General features: G+C 41.9%; 1 protein-coding gene across 1 annotated transcript; it reads left to right on the forward strand.

Moving 5' to 3' along the window:
• Positions 1-71: 71 nt before the first annotated feature.
• LOC138201394 (insulin-like growth factor-binding protein 2-B) lies at positions 72-20,788 on the forward strand. Its single transcript, XM_069154852.1, has 4 exons — positions 72-499; positions 9,606-9,757; positions 14,059-14,199; positions 18,488-20,788. Exons 1-4 carry the CDS (start codon positions 139-141, stop codon positions 18,641-18,643), a joined length of 810 nt encoding a protein of 269 aa, XP_069010953.1. The 5' UTR covers positions 72-138; the 3' UTR covers positions 18,644-20,788.
• The last annotated feature ends 17 nt before the right edge of the window (positions 20,789-20,805 follow it).

The raw sequence follows: 20,805 nt of genomic DNA on the forward strand, positions 1-20,805 counted from the left end.
GCAGATAGGACCCTGTCACCGGCACCAGGATGTTTACCCAAACACAGTTGACTGTCAGAGGATCATGAGGTTCGTGCTGTTACCTTCCAAGGGTCATTTGTGCTGCAGTCGGCACTTAAATACCTAGAAAGCGTTATAATGATTGAATATTTAACATACGCGTTGTTGTTTGCATATTTCGCTTGGCCTGGATTCTCGCTGGGGGATTTAGCCTTTCGATGTCCAAGCTGCACCGCGGAGCGTCAGGCTGCGTGTCCCAAAGTGACGGCATTATGCATAGAAATAGTGAGGGAGCCCGGCTGCGGCTGCTGTCCGATGTGTTCCCGGCTGGAGGGTGAGCTCTGTGGGGTGTACACGCCGAGGTGCTCCAGCGGCCTGCGGTGCTACCCGAGCGTAGATTCTGAAATACCTTTGCAGCAGCTCATCCAAGGTTTGGGGCGATGTGGACAAAAAGTGGACCTCGATGTCACAACAAGTGCGGACCACCAGGCAACAAATGGTAATTTTGTTTTTGAAGAAAGCTACTGAAGTAGTAAAAGAAGGAATTTTGTGGAGCCTTTTTGTGATTGTGGCGATGAAAAAATGTTTTGATTTTGTGTTGTGGCTTTTCTGAAAATTGCCGTGACGTTTGCTCACTTTGATTAACTCATTATTCTATTTTGTTGTGGTAAAATTGGGCGAGTTGGCAAATACTGCAAGTTGAGGAATAAATATGCCTGTTTGTTCTTAACTACTGTCTAATGAAGAACGAGTCACGAGTAATAACTTTCTATGGTAATAATCATACTGCACATCACAGAAATACTGCAGATATTTTAGTTCTTCTTTTTATTTCTTAATTCTGAACTTAAAGAACCACATGGGCTCAAAGTCACAAAAATATCCTGAATCGTAAAAGTGACATAACTTTACAAAACACAGTCTTTGACTGCAATTTAGAATACAGAGGTGATATGCTCTGTAAAAATGAATCCTTTAAATTTGAATACACACTTACTGCATGCACAGAATACAATTGCAAGGCTGTACAAGACTCAACCTAATTGAATGCATACCATACAAGTAGACTGATGCAGGAAAGTGCAAAGACTGGTAGCCTAACTCTCCTGATTGTTGCCGTTTTTTTTCTGGTCAGCCGGCATGTGTTGTGTTTTGATGATGAGAGGAGAGATTGAAGAGCCCAGCTGACTGTAAACGAGGAGATATTTTGGGGGATGAAGTTAGTTTAGTTTTTAAAGGCTTACTTTGTGCTGTAATGCCTTCAGCAGAGCTTCTATCGAGTGTATTTATTGAGGAGAAATCGTGGGAATTTTGAGGTTGAATTTGTTTTAATTCTTGTGATTGCTAGATTGTGATTTACCGGATGGGTGCTGACCAATCCACGTTAACAATGGATGAAATTATTACGTGTAACAACAGAAAATAATCACCTAAAGCTGCCATTCCCTTCAGCTCTACTATTTATATGCATTTCAGCCTCTTCTGCTTTTTGCTGCCGCAACGTACAGCTTCAAGCCTGTATAGCAGAGTGCTTGTTCGAAGTCACATGCATACTTTCATCCCATGAAAGAGACCCACTCTTTTGGTACCTTGGCTCCATCAAACTGTTCAATTTTGCTTTTGCTGTTTGTTACATGATTCACAATTAGAGGGTGCAGTGGTTGTGCCATCCTTCTCTGGGACTTACTTTGTTGTTTTATCAACAAAGGAATTATCTAATTCCCAATAAATATCTTCTCATATGGTGCCAGTGACAAAAATCCTCTAGCAGTTTGGATCCTAATGCAAGTACGCCATTGTGGTGTTTCAAAGGATCTTTTGCCATGATAGAAAATTGCACACAGACAATAAACCGAGATGTTGCACAGAGATAAATCCAATTACCACTCAAAGGAGGTAATGACTAGCAGGTTCTGTAAGGCCGAAATCAAAGCCTTTTTCTTGGTTTTAATAATCTTGTACGGAAAGGATGAACACCAAAGGGACACACAAAACATCTACACAACTTTCTGTAGCTCTGTTTGGGAGTGCAAGCTACTGATACATAGCACATACGTACAGGATCGAAGCCCTTTTCCCTTGCGTGTTATTTTGTAGCGATATTTTATTGATTGCGATACACATACATTAACTATAACACACCTTAAAACGGACAGAACTGTATGTATAGGTTCTACATGAACTGGTTTTGTGGACTGAAAGACTTCCTCTGCCAGCTACCTTCCGTACCTTCCCAGTATTCATCAGGGGACATATTAATCAATTTTTACAAGTGGAGCCAACATCACCCTGCCAACTAGTTTTGACCTGCCATCGTACCTGGGCATGAAGTTATAAAACGGAGCCAGAAAGTTACACTGAGAAGTTGTACTGAGTCAACACTATATTTTCACTGCAGGGCTCTTTTAATGTCTGAAAAACCACCATCTACATCAAACGTATTGGGTCACAGTAACTACCCAAAATAAATAACCTAGAAATCCTGCAGGGACACAGAAATGTTAAGCTTTGCTCTCCCACATTACAGTTATTAGGGACAAAGGGTCACTATTGATTCCTGAAAATGAATGTTGACATATGCAATGCGTTTGGCAGGCCGTGGCAGATCCACATCTGTGAGCGCAAACAAGCAGTATCCCTCCGATGAACCCAGAACATGTCTCTAACCCACATATTCTCAAAGCTCTCGTATTGGGAACATCTTATTTTGATGTAGGCCATTGTTTAATACACATTTAAAAATTAAAGACTTACAGGCAGATATAACTGTGGGACTTTAACATGCAGAAAATATGGAGGATGCACGATACACGCGCTCAGTTTGTTGTTGGGAAAGATCTCCATGGCAACAGGTGCAATCTAATCACTCAAACCGGCAGTTTTTATATATACTTAAACACGGAAATATTTTTAGATAAGAAAAAACAGAGCAGATGTGATTTTTCTTCTGTGATAATCTTCTTTAGTTCTTTTTTTTTCTTTCTTTTTTTTGACTTGGAGGTTTCAATTGGAAACGGTACTAAAAACAAACCCAACTCCAGTCCCTGTAACTTTAGCTAAGCATGATCGGCTTGTCTGGGCTCTCTGCTGTGATTTACCATCTTTGGTGTTCAGACCAGTTAGCACACAAAGGAGAAGCTGAAAATGAGCATCATTTGAGACTGCGGTTTGCCCCTCGGTTCACTGTTAAGGTTGACTTTTCAAGCTTGAGTAACTGCCAGCTATCAGATGTCAACATCTGTCTCCTTCAAAAATGCACATTTCAGGGTCGTTTCCTGAAGTTGGTTGAAGTTACACTCGCTTCTAAATAACCACGCTGCTGTTGCTGGCTTAAAAGTGCGCAGACTTGCATTTTTAGGTGTTCTGTTGTGGTTATTTGGTGTGATCCTGAGTTCAAATGGCCACATTCGCACTGAAATGAGGTAAACAGCATGGCAGCCTGAATAAACAGTCCAGAGTTCATGTAATCAACTCCAGCTTTATCTATTAGGGACACACATCATATCCTCTTGCAATTTTGACACAACTTTTGTTTTTTATATTGTTGATATCTTAGAATGACATCCGTGCTCCTCCACACTTTGAGCTGCAGTGCAAATGTCAACATTGTCAAAGTTACAGAAAGCCGCCCTGGTGTTTTAAATATGGTTTAATTCCTCCAATCTGAAAACCGGGTTGTAGTAGAAATGGCACATCATCTTAAGTGTTTCCACTTGAACAATTTTTTTGGAACATGAATCAACTTGGAAATGTTCTCCCAGTCAACGGTTTTAGTCTGGAGAGGAGTCCAGGCTTCAGTCTCCAAATGAAACCAAACATTTCCTTCCTTTGAATTCCGGAGAAAAGACGCGAGTTCACCATCTCTCAGGAGATGCTGAAGTCCATGGCAGGTGTAGAGCATTTGTCATGGTTGAGTCATGATAAAACAGTATTTGCATTAGCCACAAACATTTCAGCATGTACTGTTTCTGTGCGGGGAAGTTCTGTTGGGCAATGCGCGCTCTTTGTTCAACACCGTCTATTTGACTTACTTAAAAAGCTGAAACCCAATCCTCACAGTGTACCCCACGGCTGCCAGCAGCTCCGGCGTTTGTGAGGATGAGAATTTCTTTGGAGGCCAATCCGGGATTGTGCTTAACTTAATTGGTGCAAAATCATATCCAGCTACCGCTTGAAAAACAAGCCAAAAAAAAAAAAGATTTAAGTCTGTATATTACTGTTTATATACTATGGTTTGTAAGAAAGGGGAAAGTATAATTGCTCTTGTAGCAGTTTGAATGATAGATACTGGACTCTAATTATCAGTTTTACACTTCTTCCAGATATCTTATAGCATATGAGTCTGAAATTTGACATAATTCAAATCCGGTGCCAACTTTCATTAGTGGTGGTGGTAGTGTTTGTAGCGTAGCACTGCAGAATGTTAGGATGTTGTGGTCTGGCTGCTGGATGGCAGTATAGACAGTTCAATTTTCATGCCGGAGTTTTCATGCTCGTGTCCTATCGAAGACCTGCAACGTTAACATTTCTGTTGACTAATCACATTCTTTCCTTCCGCCTCAACCGTAAATGAAGCATTATTTCTAACCTTAACAATGGGTCAGCCAAGCGAGAACATTGCTACTGAACATCGGAGTCAGTTGAGTCTTTTAGTGATGGTCTTAAACCTTGCAGACCACCAATGATGTAGGGAGTCGGAATTCGCTCTGAAATATTTGATTTAAAAATAAATTTTTTAGAGCCTGGTAGCAACATGTTCTTCTTCCCCTCAAGTTGTTTAATTGAGGTTGGCAGACAGCTTTTAGGTGCATTACCGCCACCTTCTAACGGGAGTAATACATTACAAACAGGCGGCAGGTAAAAACGGGAAATCATCGTCGCACAAACTAATCGATTTAAAAAAAAAATTGAATGACTATTCAAATAATCGAAGATCATGTCCCATCCCTACAAACCTCTCTTTGTGTTGGCTTTTCGGAAACCCGTGCACCGTGAAGTACAGTCCTTTTTTTTTGCCCTTTCCTTGTGCGTTCTCTGTCTGTTTTGGTAGTTTAAGACTGCCCTTGTTTCTTTGGAAGTGATCCTCTGCTGAGACTTGCTCTTTCTCCTTCACTTACACTCTCAAGTCTTTAATTATTCTATGTAGATGTGTGCTGTACACAGTATGTGTGAAAAGGTGAGGCTATAAGAGATCCCTTTGGGTGGGAATTGCATGTGGGTGCCTGCAATTCTGAGAAAACTCCCCCTGAGGTGTAAATAGTCCTCCCTCTTCCTTGTGATCTTAAAACAGGTCATGTTGAAAGTACTGTCTATGTTGCATAATATTATTGCAGGAATACTGGATCAGAATTTACCATGACAACAGGTTAAGCACATTTACTCATGTATTCTACTAAGATTCAAATGAAACACACGATCACTTTAGTAAACATAAACCACTGTTTGTAGATTTAATTATGCAACATTACAGCAGCAAACATTACTCTAAAAATACATTTCTGCATACAAGTTCATGCGTGGTACAAATCTTCATGTAAAAATAGAATATACTTCACTTTGAATTAAGATGAAAGTTGATGTTGCCCCAGTGTTTGCTTGCAGGCACACAAAGCATTTAGCTCTGTTTTGGTCTCCACCAGTTGTGTCGAGGTGTCTTGGTAAGTTGGTATGTTATGTGGTTTCAACCTAACAATCACAACAGTTCAGAGAAAAGTATGGACAATTATTTGACACTTTTAGTTACTGTTTTCTTGATAGATGATGATTTTACGTCCAAAAGTTATTATGAGCTGACAAAATTAGACTGTGAAAACTTGCCCCAGCTTGAACCAGCTGCAGCAGTAGTGATATTAATACCTGATGTTCTGTATATAAAATATACATGGTTCTCTGTACAACAATATAATAGGGGTCAGTTTACACTTCATATACTGCGTATCAGCGCTTAGGACATTGGATAAAAAAAGTATATTTTCAACAACAACAAAAATCACTGACCTTTTTGCCTTTTAAGTCTGACAAACGCTGTCGAATCGCCAAAAGTTTCCCTCTAACAACTACAAAGGGAACTTCATTGGTTAAGATGACACACAGGGCCACATAGAAGCAGAGCAGCATCAGGAGTTGAAAGAGCGAGCTAACCGTAAAAGGTTTGAAGGGGATCTTCATTATTCTGTTTCTTTTTGTACATTTGCCAGCTGTAAAGTGTTTGAAGTGGTCGGGCCTCAAGAGGAACCATTTACGCAGACAATAGTTTGAAGCACTGCGAGGTCACTTTCTTAGCCGTCAAAGCCCAGTCAAGTATTTGAGACACGGCTCCACTGTATATGATAACAGGGCAAATACATTAATGCTAAGCAACTCTGGAAATACATTACTCATTCTGTGCTGTGAGAGTACTGTGAAAGCATTGCTTAAAGGCAATACCCAAAGCCAACACTGCCAACAGCTCGAGACAGGTAGTTTCTATGGTGCTGAGACGGGATCAACAACACAGTATTGAGATGACAGCTGTCGGCTAAACACATTTTTTTTGTTGTTGTTACTCTTGGAAAAATGCTGTCATTGCTTTCTATAAGTGCCTATCGAAGAGAGGTTCTTAGACACAACCCTAGAAAAGCTGAACAACCTGTTTTTACACTTCACTTAACTCACAATATAGCATTCCTACTTCACTCAGGGTCGCCTTTGGAAACACACATAGCAACACTATTCAACTCTTATGAGAGGAAATGAAAACAATATCAGTTTGAAAATGTTTTGTATATCTATGATCGCAATTGTAAATTATAAATGTCCAGCTCCGTCTTGATGTTTGACGACCTTGACGCTGATTCTCGGCTTGTCGGCTCAGCTGGACGTCGGAACTCCTGACGTTTAGGCATCGCTGACACACTGCAGTGAATGTCATTTGACTTCTTGAAACTTAAGGTCTTGTTTGTGGCCACTCTTTCCAATCTGATGAAGTTGAAAGTACTTTGTCGGATTGGAAAGACTTCCCATGTGTGGCAAGCATTTTTATCCTCTTCACTCAATTTGAATTGGAGCCGAAGGAATAATAATGTTGGCCAGTCAGTCTGTCCACCGTTTCTTCAGAAAGAAATAGTCTATCGCATTAAATAATGGATGGATTGCCATGAATTACCAAACCAAATAAAATACAGAACAAGCCAAAATTACACAAAAAGAAATTGACAAAAGCAATTGGCATTGACTATTCTCTGTTTCATATTTAAATTAACAGACACCTTGCTTTTGATTTTATGAAAAGTCTTTTCAATCAAAACTCGCTTTATTAACACAAAAATGCTCCTCCTCATCTCCTCACCAAAACAAACTGTGCACCGGAGGAAACCGGAACAAGCGGAAAAAACAGGAGTGAAAAAAGATTAGAACTCAAATATTTCTGTGACGTGCAGCATGATTATTATCACAGGAAGTGATTACGTATTTATTACTTTATCAAGTCGTGCTTAAAAAACAAAACAAATTCTTTCTGAACTCGCACTTTTTTTTAAATCCTGCAATTTTACGCCAAAAACGGACTTAAAAACGTCGCAAATTACATCGCAATTTTTTAGAAACTCCCCCGGAAAATCAAGCATTGTGGATCGCAACAGTCACAAAAACATCCAGCGAAATCGTGGAGGGACTGATAAGCATGACAGAGGACTCTTACACTGGACTGTATTTCACTGGTAAATGACTTCATATTCATCTGATTTGTATTGAGCCCTGCACAGATTCAAGGCACCCTGTGCCAGATGCAGCACATCAGCCCCAAAGCACAACTGAACCTCCTCCATCTTTCACAATGAGGGTGGTGTTATTCATTATTCTTCTGTGACCATAGAGCTGATGTATCTTACCAATAAACTCCCTGAAGCATAGTGCGCTTTATCAATCTTCAGGTATCCTTTTTTTTTTTTTTTAAATACATGTTTTTCTTTACAAAGTGGGTTCATCTTCCATGCGACCCACTTTCTTTCAGTAAGTGGTGTTTGGTGCAACCAGACCTCGTTGTTCCTTCACCTTTGCAGGTCATGTTGCGTGTTTTGAATTTTTCCTTGGTTCTTTTTTCACCCTTCGTACTCTCCTTCTGTTCAGTCTGGTGTTAGTTTTCTCGGGAGGTTGGCTGTGGTCGAATGGGGGTGGGGGGGGAAGCCTTCCTAATAATACCCTCATCAGTTAATATGATTGTGCCCGTGCTAAAGTTTCCACCTCCTGTGGCCAAAATTCTTTTGAAACGATTAAAACCTACATTTCGAAGGAATCAAATTTTGTCAACACATCAGCAAGCTTGACACAAAAAGACAAAAGGCTCAACGAGACGTGTAAGACGACGGTTTGATGCGTTATTTAAGCCGCAGTCACGCAGTCTTCACACCTGGCGGAGTTTGCACCGGTACATGCGTGCACAGACACACATGAGCAGCCACGGAAACATTCAGTCCGCCATGGCATGTGTCGGGATTTGTGATGGCGAGGGGTGGGGGGGAGGAGGGGGAGGGGTGATTTACAACCTCAAGAGTTCTACCTCGGCACTAATTACAGACGCACACAAACACACACTCATACTGCACACCCAATGAGCCTCTGGCAGGGAGGTTATATAGTCCAAAAAAAAACCTTAGTCAGCACAAAAAGCCTTTATCAGATGTGCATCCTCACGAGTCTGGACTCACCTCCGATGACTGGCAGTCGGGTTCAGCTCTGTAATTGGCTGCGTTTGTCTCGAGTGAAATGTGTCATGACCGTGATGACTCCTATCCTGATAAATGTCTGCGAGGGTTTTCACTCTTCCACGTACTTTTGTTTTACCATTCCAGTCCTCAGTGCCGCAGCGTATGTCTCAGTTTCAGGCTTAATTTGCCATCAGCCTTTGTGTCTGGACTGAATTACGTTGTTTGCTTGCTGTTTGTGTTTTTTTTTTTTTTTTTTTTTTTTGGTCTCTCCTGTCTCCACCAAATGATGAACATACTTTGGTTTAAATGGCAGCAGGAAACACTCTCACCGTGAGCCCACAGATCATGGGGCGCGCCGTCGTAAGCTCTGTGCTACAAACCTAAACGGGCTGGACGCAGCACTTCACCATTTCACAAAAAAAGATCTTAGCGCAGTCTGTCCACACTGTCGCCATTGTAATTACAGCCATTGCAACGCCTGACTGTCCAGCATAGAATTAGTAACATGAGGTATGAGGGACACAGGATGCCCGGAGGACACAAAACGACTTTGTCTTCTAATTCCAGGATTAAGACGACTTGTAAAAGGGCCTGTCATTAGAAAAATGGTGATTAAAGAATGGATAAATGTAGATCGTGAGTGTACGTTTTTAAAAACAATTTTTTTTTCATAGCAAGCAGTGAGGCAGTTTGGTGTACCATCTGTCTATTTACTCCATATCTAAAAACAAGAGAAAATCACTTTCATGTTCAAAGAAGTGACTCAGAGGAGGGATTTCTATGAAGCTACCAAGTATTGGATGTTACACTGCAATCAAAACCAGACAGGTCCAGTGAGCTGCATTTGGACGAATATTTTCTCGACACATGTAACGCATTAACTGCACGTCTAAGTTGGTTTGTGTGTTTATTTGCTTGCAGAGGTGCAAGGGACTCAAAGTCCACTCACCAAGAGACCTGCCAATGACGCTCGGTTCTGGCAGGAGATGGCCAGGCAACAACACCAGAATCAGCGCAAAACCAAGATGAAGCAGAATCAGGTGGAGGACCCTCGAACCCAGAAAGAGCCTCAGGTCAGGACTAAACATCTCACCCATACCCGTTTAACAATTCAAGATTCATTTCCAAACAACTTTCACAACTTTGCACCAGTGGTACCATATATTAGCTCCGTGTTTTGAGACAGTTGGATCCACAAGTTATTATAAATCATACATGCCAAAGTGTTGCAACTTTGTTTGTGCTCCAACCTCCCCTGCAGCTTTTTTTTTTTTTGCTAAAGCGACACAATAGGAGATAAAAAATGAACTATTTTAACTTGACAAAATCTCCGCAGAGTACTTTTACTTTTTTTTTTTTTTTTTTTTTTTTACTTTTTCCTCACAGCATCACACGTTATATCATCTGTGTTGGCACATCGAAGGCCATCAATGACACGAGGTCAATAGTGTGCCATGTGAGCAGGAACGTCTGATACAGTGGTGCCCTCCTCTGGGCACTCGGTCACTCAAACAAACACACGCACCCAATGTACACACACACACACACACACACACACACACACACACACACACACACACACACACACACACTTTTTAAGTACTCTCATACAGTATCTATTCATTCTGCATGCCCAACCCCAAACTCCTACCTGAACTTTACCCTGAAACTTGATGGCTCCCCTGGTGAGGACACAACGTGTTTAATCCAAGAACACACGTGTACGTGCTTTCATAGAACTCTTGGCTCCAGACTCAAGGATGTTGATCAATTTCCTGCATTTCTGCATTTCCCGGAAATCTTACAAGGTATAATCAGTGAAAGTATGAGACTGATAAAACTTTTAATCACCTGCCTGCAGAGTATCATGAAAACAAGGTTACACCGTGTGTTCCCACTTAAATAAATTGTAGATTGTGCCTACATTTCTTTGGCATGTCAAATAAATCGAGGGAGCACCTGCAAGAGTCACACCTTAGCTTACGAAAAACAGAGCAATGAGTCCCACTGCTGAGAGACCTGTGAATGTGAGCATTCGGGTGTTCAAAGCCCTCGATACGATTCATGTCAACTTAATCACATGTTAACGTAATGCCAAAAACTGGTTGATGTAACATGTTCATAAATGTAATTGTAGAGAAAACCGGCTGGTTGTAATCTGTAGCACCAGGAGAGATATTCCATCGTCACCCTAAAAAGATCCTGACAGCTAATAATATGTTGTCAGTGCAATATATCGATACTATTTCGATATCAGACTAACAAAAGAAATAGTAGCCTGAAAGTAGGGCGGATCTTGGACTCTCTATGCCAATACACACACACACACACACACACACACACACACACACACACACACACACTTTTTAAGTACTCTCATACAGTATCTATTCATTCTGCATTCCCAACCCCAAACTCCTACCTGAACTTTACCCTGAAACTTGATGGCTCCCCTGGTGAGGACACAAGAACACGTGTACTTGCTTTCATAGAACTCTTGGCTCCAGACTCAAGGATGTTGATCAATTTCCTGCATTTCTGCATTTTATTACTGTATTTTATTTCTTAAACTGCACTGCAACTTTTATTCTATTTTTTTTTTTTTTTTTTTTAGCTCGTTTCGTGTTTTAATGACTGTTTTTAATGTTTCGATCAATGTTCTTAATTGTTTTTAAATGTGCTTTTCCTTCGCCTGATGTTTTGATGCTTTTAACGGTTTCATGTGAAGCACTTTGAATTGCCTTGTTGTTGAAATGTGCTATACAAACTTGCCTTGCCTTGCCTTCAGTGCTGTAAAAACTAAAATCACAAAACAAAATGCAATGAATCTGTTGTCAAGTAATGTGGTGACGTTGAAGTCAGATTCTGAAATGCTGTGGTCATCAACTCATTCACTGTATATCAACCTTAGCAAATGCAGGCCTTGAGTTTGAAACTCTTTTTGCTGTCGATAGACTAATATGACGATGTCTTTCGACTGCAACAATATTTTTAGTACAACTCCTGCGTATTTGTTGATTCATTTTCAATTTACTGCACAAAGTTGTAGAAGCACGTCAGCTGCGTGCCGACAGAGTTGCTTAAACAACTGCTCATAATGACCATCTTTATAACGAAAATTGATTTTGTTTTGACCCCCACGGAGGAATGCGCTCTGGCAGTTTAATGCAATCTATAGACTACAACCCCCCCCTCCTCCCACCTCTCTCCCGCTCCCTCTATTCTTTAGCATACATATTCTGTTGTTTATGCAAATGAGCGTGGGGCCCCGGGAGGCTGCGCATGTGGAGGCCCTTATATGTCACAGTAAGGCAAATGCTTTTGCTCATTTTCTCCCTCACTTTGGGCCAAACAAAGTGAAATAAAAACAGAGTAATAAGTGGGGCGGTGCAACACAATTGTCAGGTTCATTAGAAACAACAAAAGAGAGAAAGCAGTAAAAGGAGTGGTGCAGCTGGGCAGGGGGAGGGACTTCAGGCGGCTGGTGTCAAGCATGGATGCACTTCGTTGTGGGTGGTCGTGTGAGGTCATAACAAAAGGCAGGCTTTACGGTCAGAGCTGGGGGTCACGGCAGGTTTCGGCACCTTGTAGCTGACCGACCGACAACCCCCCCACCCCCCGCCCGCCCCCGACAGATACAGAATATGAACGTACTCACAGAACTGCAGTTGCGTACAGTAACTACTATTTATTTACTTAATTCCCGTGCACCAGTTTCATTCCAGCTCGGCGTGAAAGTCGCTCATGCGTTTTTTTTTCCTGTCACTGAAAGACGCGCCGGTTTGCCCTTTCGCTCTGCTCTGCGGCGGACATGCAGCGCAACAAAACAGAAGGTGGACTCGGGTGAAAGTTACTGGAGTTGATGAATACTAAACTCGTTACGTGATTGTAAAAAAAAAAAAAAAAAAGTACAGTAAAACCCTGAAGTTAAGCTTATGAATGGACGAACCTCAACCTTAAACTTCTGAAAACCAGACCAGGGTGTCGGCATTCTTTAAACGCACACAACCTGTACGTACTGAACGTGGAACCGACGACGCTTATGGTATCAGGCTAGCGGTCCGACGCCGAGCTGACACCCCCCCCCCCGACAAGCAGCGGAGGATCAACAGTCCAGGCTGGTGGTGATGTAATGTTTTCTCAGCACACTTTTTTTTTGCCCCTCAGTAACAATCAATTCACTTTATGACCATCTTCTATTGGCTTACTTCCAACATCATAATGCACCAACGTCACAAAGCAAAAGCAGTCCGGTTTCATGAACCTGGCGATAAGTTCAGCGGCCTCCTCCCTTTGACCAGATCCAAATCCAGTAAAAGGTTTTTGGGGATTTTGTAGATTTGCAGCATGACTGAGCTGCTCATAAATCTGCACAAATGATGTGATAAACCGGCCGCAGGGAAGAAAACCGAGACAAGCAAGTGACAACAAACATTTTTGATGGGAAGCTGTGTAAATCGCGAGCCGTGGAAGTTTGTTTTAACCCTGCGAGGTGGCGTTGGCCTCTGCAAGTTGCGCTTGCGGCCCTCTTTAAACGTACGTATGGCACGCGAGTAAACGAGTAAACGTTCTCTTGAAACGATCCTTCGGAGGCGGGACTGAAACCGGTGGTGGCGCGTACCGACGTACGGCCTTACGTTTGTCTTTATTATGCGAGAGAGAAGGAGTTAAAGACTCTGAGAAAGAGAGAGAGAGAGAGAGAACTTTTCATCCATATGTTCAGATGTCTGATAAGGTTCGGGGCAGACTGTGCCTCCTACTGCCGCTCTCTCTCATCCTCAGCCAACTAATCATAAGACCGGACTCCTTTGATCCCACTGGCAGACTGACACACTCTCTACTGTGCGTGTGCGTTTACAGCACACGCTTGAATACACGGTGTGTATTGTGTACGGGGACAGCGTGCACGGTATTTACGCGTGAACATGTGTCTGCGCAATTGTGTGTGTGTGTGTGTGTGTGTGTGTGTGTGTGTGTGTGTGTGTGTGTGTGTGTGCGCGCGTGTGGCCGTGACCACCAGCTGAGTTAAGCAGTCTAGCCGCTCGTATTCCACGCCACCAGACTCGCATCAATAATATTGGCTGAACTCGCTGCTTGCCTAACTGCACCTCATAAAAAAAAATGCGAGCTATAAATGGGTATATTTGTGACATTTTTACAAGACACACAGAAGTATTTTATTTCTCCATTCCTTTTCTTGGACTGAACACGTTCCTCGGCCTCCAGCTTAAGTCAAACTTAACCAAACTCCAAATTTTGTTATTTTTTTTTGTCTCTTCAAGTATTTTTTTTTTTTTTGTTGTTCTGTATGTATCTGTGCTTTTGATAATTGTCAGTGTTGTTGTATTCATATTTTCCGTATTCATCCTTTCAGAGCCCCTGTCAGCAGGAGCTGGACAAGGTTTTAGAGGAGATCTCCAAAATGACCTCTGAGGATAACAGGGGCCCGCTGGAGAACCTGTACGTGCTCAAATTTCCAAACTGTGACAGACATGGACTCTACAACCTCAAACAGGTGAGCCACGGCCCGAGCGCTGCTCTCACTGTCTGACACTATCTGGGTGAGAACGTTGTGGCGAGGACGTTTCACAGGGAGCCTCATCCATGACACACCGATGGTGGGTAAATTCATGTAAGTTTTGGTTATCGTCCAGAGCATAATACTCCAGTGAGTAGAGGGTAGTCATAAAGGCAAGAAAAAAATCAAAAAAATCCCGGTTACAGAACGATCTGCCCGACAAGGCCTCGGGAAAAACGTGTTTACGTCCATGTTTACCGTGAGCAGTGACAACATTTGCGTTGTCTGAATGTTGTTACCAAATTTCTACCGCTACATATATGCAGTATACACCCTGCCTTCAGACCTGTGGGAACGGTGGGCAGCTTCCCCGGGACCCCGCAAACTTCAGGGGTCCAAAAAAACCCCTCCTGATAGAGGCCCTGTCTTGAAGAGTAGTGATTCCCTCTTGCACCACCAGGCGGAACACGAGGCTCCACCCGGTGTGTCGCGCAGGAGCGCTGCAGAAAGGCCTAACAATGGCACTCCTACCCAAGTTGGAAAAAAAAAAAAAAAGAAAGAAAAGTCAATTCACTTTTTTGTAGACAACAAGTTCCTATATATACACATCTGATTTGAACGATGTAAATGTTTAAATATTTCAAAAATAAAATTAGCCTTTGCTTTGCCACGAATTGTGACGTCTCGTCTGACATAACATAAAGCAACATTCGCTTGACGCAGTCGGAGTCGGATGGAATGATATTTTGAAATGGTTAAAAGGTCAACAACAACAACAACAAAAACGCTCGGAGGCTAATTGCAAAGCCAGACCTGACAGATCAGACGAACAGTTCAGTGCTGCAGAGGACACGAAGTCGGTAGTTGAGCCTCCAGGTGGTGTATTCTTTGATTTTGAAACCGTAGCCTCATAATGTTATTTAGTATTTGAGGCTGCTGCATGGTTAAATCAATGGATTTGATGTTTGAAAAAGATTGTTGGTATTTATACTGAAGTGGTCATTTTTGTTTTGGTACGTCATGGTAGATGTTGTCAAAAGTTGGTGAACCCCTTTTCTAAAAGATACATTTACATTTTCATGCAGTTGAAACATTAGCTCCTGTTGGCACGCTGTATCTGTGGATGCAACAAGATGTCAACAAGTACAAACTAATAAGGTTTGCTAAGAGGAGGTTTGTCAGTTACAAAGTTATTTGGTTTTTTTTAGGCTACGGCATTGTTAAATCAGTGAATTTTTTATTTATTTATTTATTTTTTTAACGTCTCTTCAGTGAGGTGGTACTTGTAAAATTTGGTTTGGTACATAGTAGTACATGGTCTGAACAGAGCAAGGGCCTTTTATTTCATTGAATGGTAATGTCAGGGGTCAAAACATTCAGTTCAATAAGGTTCAGTAGCAACAATCCAGTGTGTGGTTAGTTTTTTCTGTGGGTTAGGAGTATACAAAAAGTGGGTCATACAGTGCAGCCAATATATGTAAATTATTTTTTAAAAAGTATGTTGCCATACTTCAGTAGCCTGGTGTTTCCAGACCTACATCCACTGCATGAATATATGGGTGTGGCCGCGCTCCATCTGTGATCGCTTCCGTTGCATCCTAATGGGCGTCGACCTCAGGTTGATTTTGAAACTATTGGAGCAGCCATTAACCAACCAGCATTTAACCGTCATATATCGTAAAGTCACTGTTGGAACTACTTCAATGTCATCGAACTTAGCCACGCCCACCGGTCGCTGATTGTTCCACCTTTGAGAGTGGCTGAGCAAACCTGAATGCAAACAGGGTTTCCAGACTGTAATCGCAGATAATTGTATTTGTATTATTGTACTATAAGCTGCTATATAAATAAGTTTACCTGACCTTACAGCTGATACTGAAGCTGTGAGCAGTAGTCGGGCAGAGCCAGGCGGTTATTTCAGTCTTAGATTTGCAATAAATCGTTTAACTGAAAAATCAAATCAAAATTACTGCTGATAAAGTCCTGAAAATATAAAGGGAAAAAAAAAAACAACAACAAACAACACTGATGTCCAGGGCCAATTTAAGAAACGGAACAACTTTTGTATGCCCGTGGTCATAAATATAAAACTATATTTTCCAAAGAGATACCCGAACACAGTTTGTCAGGCACAATTTTAGGAAAATGTTTATAAAATGACGCACATCCAAAAATCTATAAACAGTGTTTCAGTAAAAGAGTGTTGTTTGACTTGAGTCTGGCACCTCCGACTGCATTTTGTGCCACTGGAAATATATCTTTCCTCGTAACACTCATTTCTTCAAATTCCAGTTTTGGGATGATGGATAATTCCTATCACGTCCACTGTAAACTCATTTGTCATGTCTGTAAAAAATAAAGCGAGCACTGAATCACGGGGCAGAGAGCGCCCCGATCCCCGCGGGTGGAAACTTTCACGAATTGTCACAATACCGGACCGCGCCCCGATCGGCCGTGTCACAGCAGGTGTTTTCCATCCGCCGTCGAAAAAAAAAAAAAAAGGCAAAAACACCTGCTGTGACATCACTCATCCGAGGTTTTGTCCTCGGTCGTGGCGTGGTTGAAGGGTTCAGCCGCGAGAGAGCGGGGCAGCGGCAGCTTTTCTGCTCTGTGGGAATCACTCGCTGTTTCATGGTGAACGGTAACACGGAGAGCACAGAGAGACTCAAGTGGTTGCAGATGTCATCAGGTTTTTAAACTCTGCTGGTAGTTGTTGTACAGAAGTGACCGCTGACTTTGATGATGGAAAAAAAAAAAAGAAAAAAAAAAAGGCTTCTGTGGCGATCGGTATCAATGGAGATTATTGTGCCGACATGTGTAACGCATTTAAGGTCGGTGCAGCTCCATCTTTAATTTCTCCTGCTTTGCTGCTCACCTTTTCCCCCCTTTTCATTTCTCGACTTTTCTCCGGAGACAAACATATTATTTTGTGTAGTTCTTCCCTGGATTTGCCCCCCCCCCCCCCCCCCCCCCCGCTTTTCTTTCATAGTCTGACTCACACACACACACGCACGCACACGCACACACACACACACACACACACACACACACACACAATTCTCTTGTACCAGCCTGGCAAAATCACCCTGGCATAAAAAAAAATATAACCTCCCCTTTACTCCTGCCACCTGCCACCACTCTCCACACACTCCCCCCTGTTTTTATAAACTCACACACACCCTCCTCCTCTTCCTCAGCGCTCTGCTCTTAAACACACACACACACACACACACACACACACACACACACAAATGCGTGGGGAGATGTTGTCATCGTGAATGAGGCAACAAGCTTCTGAGCTGAAGGTTACAAGGCAATAAAACTGTTTGGCGTACTTCATGGGAAGACTTTTGTTAAGCCGAGGAACGAACTGCGCTTCCGACTGGGGGGGAATTCGAATCCTGCTCATCCATAGAAATCAGACAGAGGAGGACAAACAAGGTCACATATCCAGTGTTTTCTTACAAGGATAGTAGAGCAGAAAAGAAGATTTGAATAGGCGCCACAGTTTCCTAAAGCAGGGCCCTCAACCACTCAGCCAATTTTCATCACTGGTCACAAACAACAGCATTGTTTCGGACCAGAGTCCTCGGTTCCCAGGGAGGAACACTGTACCTCCTCAACACTCGGCTCCCTTTTGGAGTTGTCCCTCCTTGTCGCGCGGTAATTACTGTAACTGTCACTTTTTTTGTTCTTTCTCATCGAAGGAAGAAAATGGAAAGTCTTTTCTTTCCCCCCCAGCTCTTCATTCTTTTCGCCGTCCCCTACTCAGCCGCCCCGCGTGCGCGGCGTAAACTGTGTCCACTTCAATTACGACCTCATTTCTGAGGACAGGGGGGCTCTGCGGGGGGGGGGGGGTGTCTACTGGCATGCCTCTGTGTGTGTGTGTGTGTGTGTGTGTGTGTGTGTGTGTGTGTGTGCGCGCGTGCGTTTGTGCGTTTGTGATGACATGTGTTGCTGTGGAGGGGTTGTGGGTTGTGTGTAGGGGGCATGACCTGAGGACGGGCTGTTATTGGGTGAGTTTAGTCCCACCCGAAAACCATAGCCCTCGATTTCAACCAATCGCCCCCCCCCCCCTGTCACCAGAACATACAAACACACCATCTCAAGCCACCGTACGCTATGCTTCATTAACGCATCCCCTGCTTCCCACTGTGCATCCTCAACCCCCCCACCTCCCTCCTCCCCCCACCGACACCCTCCTCCTGTGTTTTTTTGTTTTGTTTTGTTTTTTTTCCAATGTTTTCCAACTCGTCTCGTTTGTGTTTTTCTTCTCTCTTTCCAGTGCAACATGTCCACGCACGGCCAGCGGGGCGAGTGTTGGTGCGTTGACCCCTTAACGGGGGTGCAGATACCAGCAACCCCCAAAGTCAGAGGGGATCCCAACTGTAACCAGTTTCAGGAGGAGCTCAGGACGATGCCCACCGCAGCGTCTCGCTAGCACACTTCAGCAACCTGCATTTTTTTTTTCCAATTAATTGTGTTTTTCTTTCCAAATGTGAAAAAGTCAGTACATTTAAGGGGTTTTTCTCATTTTAAACTGACACTAGGTTTGAGGTTGTATTATGAACTATACTAAGTAATGAATACATTTGTCATTTTACTATTTTTCTAACTGTCAATAAGCACCACGAACAACTAAAAACAAATCGTCCATCTCTTTCCAACTTCCCCGCTCCGTCTGTGAGACACAGAACCAAGTCAATTTATTTCTACAAAAGTTTTTAGATTTTTTTAAATGGAGGTAAAAACATAGTTTAATTTCTTTAAAAATATATATATATGTCCTGAAAGAACTTGGCATTGTAGCTTTTAGCAAATGTTTATTCAAACTGAAGAGGCGATGGTATGATGGCAATAGTTAACATGGGACTAACTAAAACTACACATTGTAACAAAGAAACATGTCAACCGTTGCAATAATGGAAACATAATATATATATCATTCTTCACAAACAATACATGTCAGTAGGAGAATTAATTGTTTCTTTCTGTTACTTTAAAGCTTCATTAAGGATATTTTTGCCCGTTGAGGACAGCAACTCAAACTAAACACAACATTTGACATATTATTACACAATGGTCCATTCCTGCAAACGCAGCAAAATTGGCTTTAATTTCAAGTTGGTTTTGAGCCATTGATAAAACTCCAAGGTCCATTCATCACTGTCTTTTTTTAAACTTTTTTGATCTCCACCAACTTCTGAGCATAATATTCAGGGCTCTTCAGCTGATAAATGTTTCACCATGCCTTGTTGCTAACTTTGTCAGGCTGACATTTAGTGCTGTGCGGCTAATGTACAGCAGAACTATTTACCTGAAAACAGCCGCCTGCTGTGGCTGGAATCATAGTTAATGAAGATTTCAAGAACCAAAACAGTAAAGTAGCCGGTCAGAAAACCAAAACAATGAGCTAAAAGAGACCAAAATGCTCTGTGAAGAGTTGGGAGACCCGTTGCTTCAGGTGAGCGGCCACTTTGACATTACATTTGATCTGTTGTTACCATAAACATATTGATTGGAGCATCTTTAAAGCTATATTAAGGCTTATCTGAGGATATCTAAGGTTATCTGAGGATGTGCACAATATAACACCGAGGACTCTGCGATACGGACAAAATAAAATACCACATTTGTCACCAAATACCTCGACATCACTTTTACTTTAGTGGTGCTTTGACAAAGTATTTACACAGCGAGACTTTTAATCAATAATCATCAGTAATGTGGATATAATGACAAGGTTGAGCAGCGAGAATAGTCTGATAAATTCAGAAAATTACACTTTTTTTTGGTAACGCGACCTATAAAACCAGGAAAAGACAACATATAAACCCATTTTGGTATTCAAAATTTAAGACGATTTCTAGTCTGATATCGAAATAGTATCGATATATTGCACTGACAACATATTATTAGCTGTCAGGATCTTTTTAGGGTGACGATGGAATATCTCTCCTGGTGCTACAGATTACAACCAGCCGGTTTTCTCTACAATTACATTTATGAACATGTTACATCAACCAGTTTTTGGCATTACGTTAACATGTGATTAAGTTGACATGAATCGTATCGAGGGCTTTGAACACCCGAATGCTCACATTCACAGGTCTCTCAGCAGTGGGACTCATTGCTCTGTTTTTCGTAAGCTAAGGTGTGACTCTTGCAGGTGCTCCCTCGATTTATTTGACATGCCAAAGAAATGTACGCACAATCTACAATTTATTTAAGTGGGAACACACGGTGTAACCTTGTTTTCATGATACTCTGCAGGCAGGTGATTAAAAGTTTTATCAGTCTCATACTTTCACTGATTATACCTTGTAAGATTTCCTGGAAATGTGCCAACTTTGCTTCCTACATTGATAACTGTGAAATCATTAAATCCTCTAAAAAAAAAAAAAAAAAAAAGGATGGGAAAGGAGGTTTTTTTTTTTTTTTTTATCATCGTTTTTTTTATTATTTTATTTTTATAACAATCTACGGTACAAATGTCCTGTTGATTTAACCTAAATTTAAAATCTGACACCATTCCAAGTTTTTCTCGGAATCAACACCAATCAGTTTGATAAACTGCAGAAAGTTATTGTTGTTGTTGTTGTT

The sequence above is a fragment of the Embiotoca jacksoni genome, unplaced genomic scaffold (assembly GCF_022577435.1).
Source record: "Embiotoca jacksoni isolate LCO1_2020_lvr unplaced genomic scaffold, fEmbJac1.0.p SCAF_2, whole genome shotgun sequence".
NCBI classification, from domain to species: Eukaryota; Metazoa; Chordata; class Actinopteri; family Embiotocidae; genus Embiotoca; species Embiotoca jacksoni.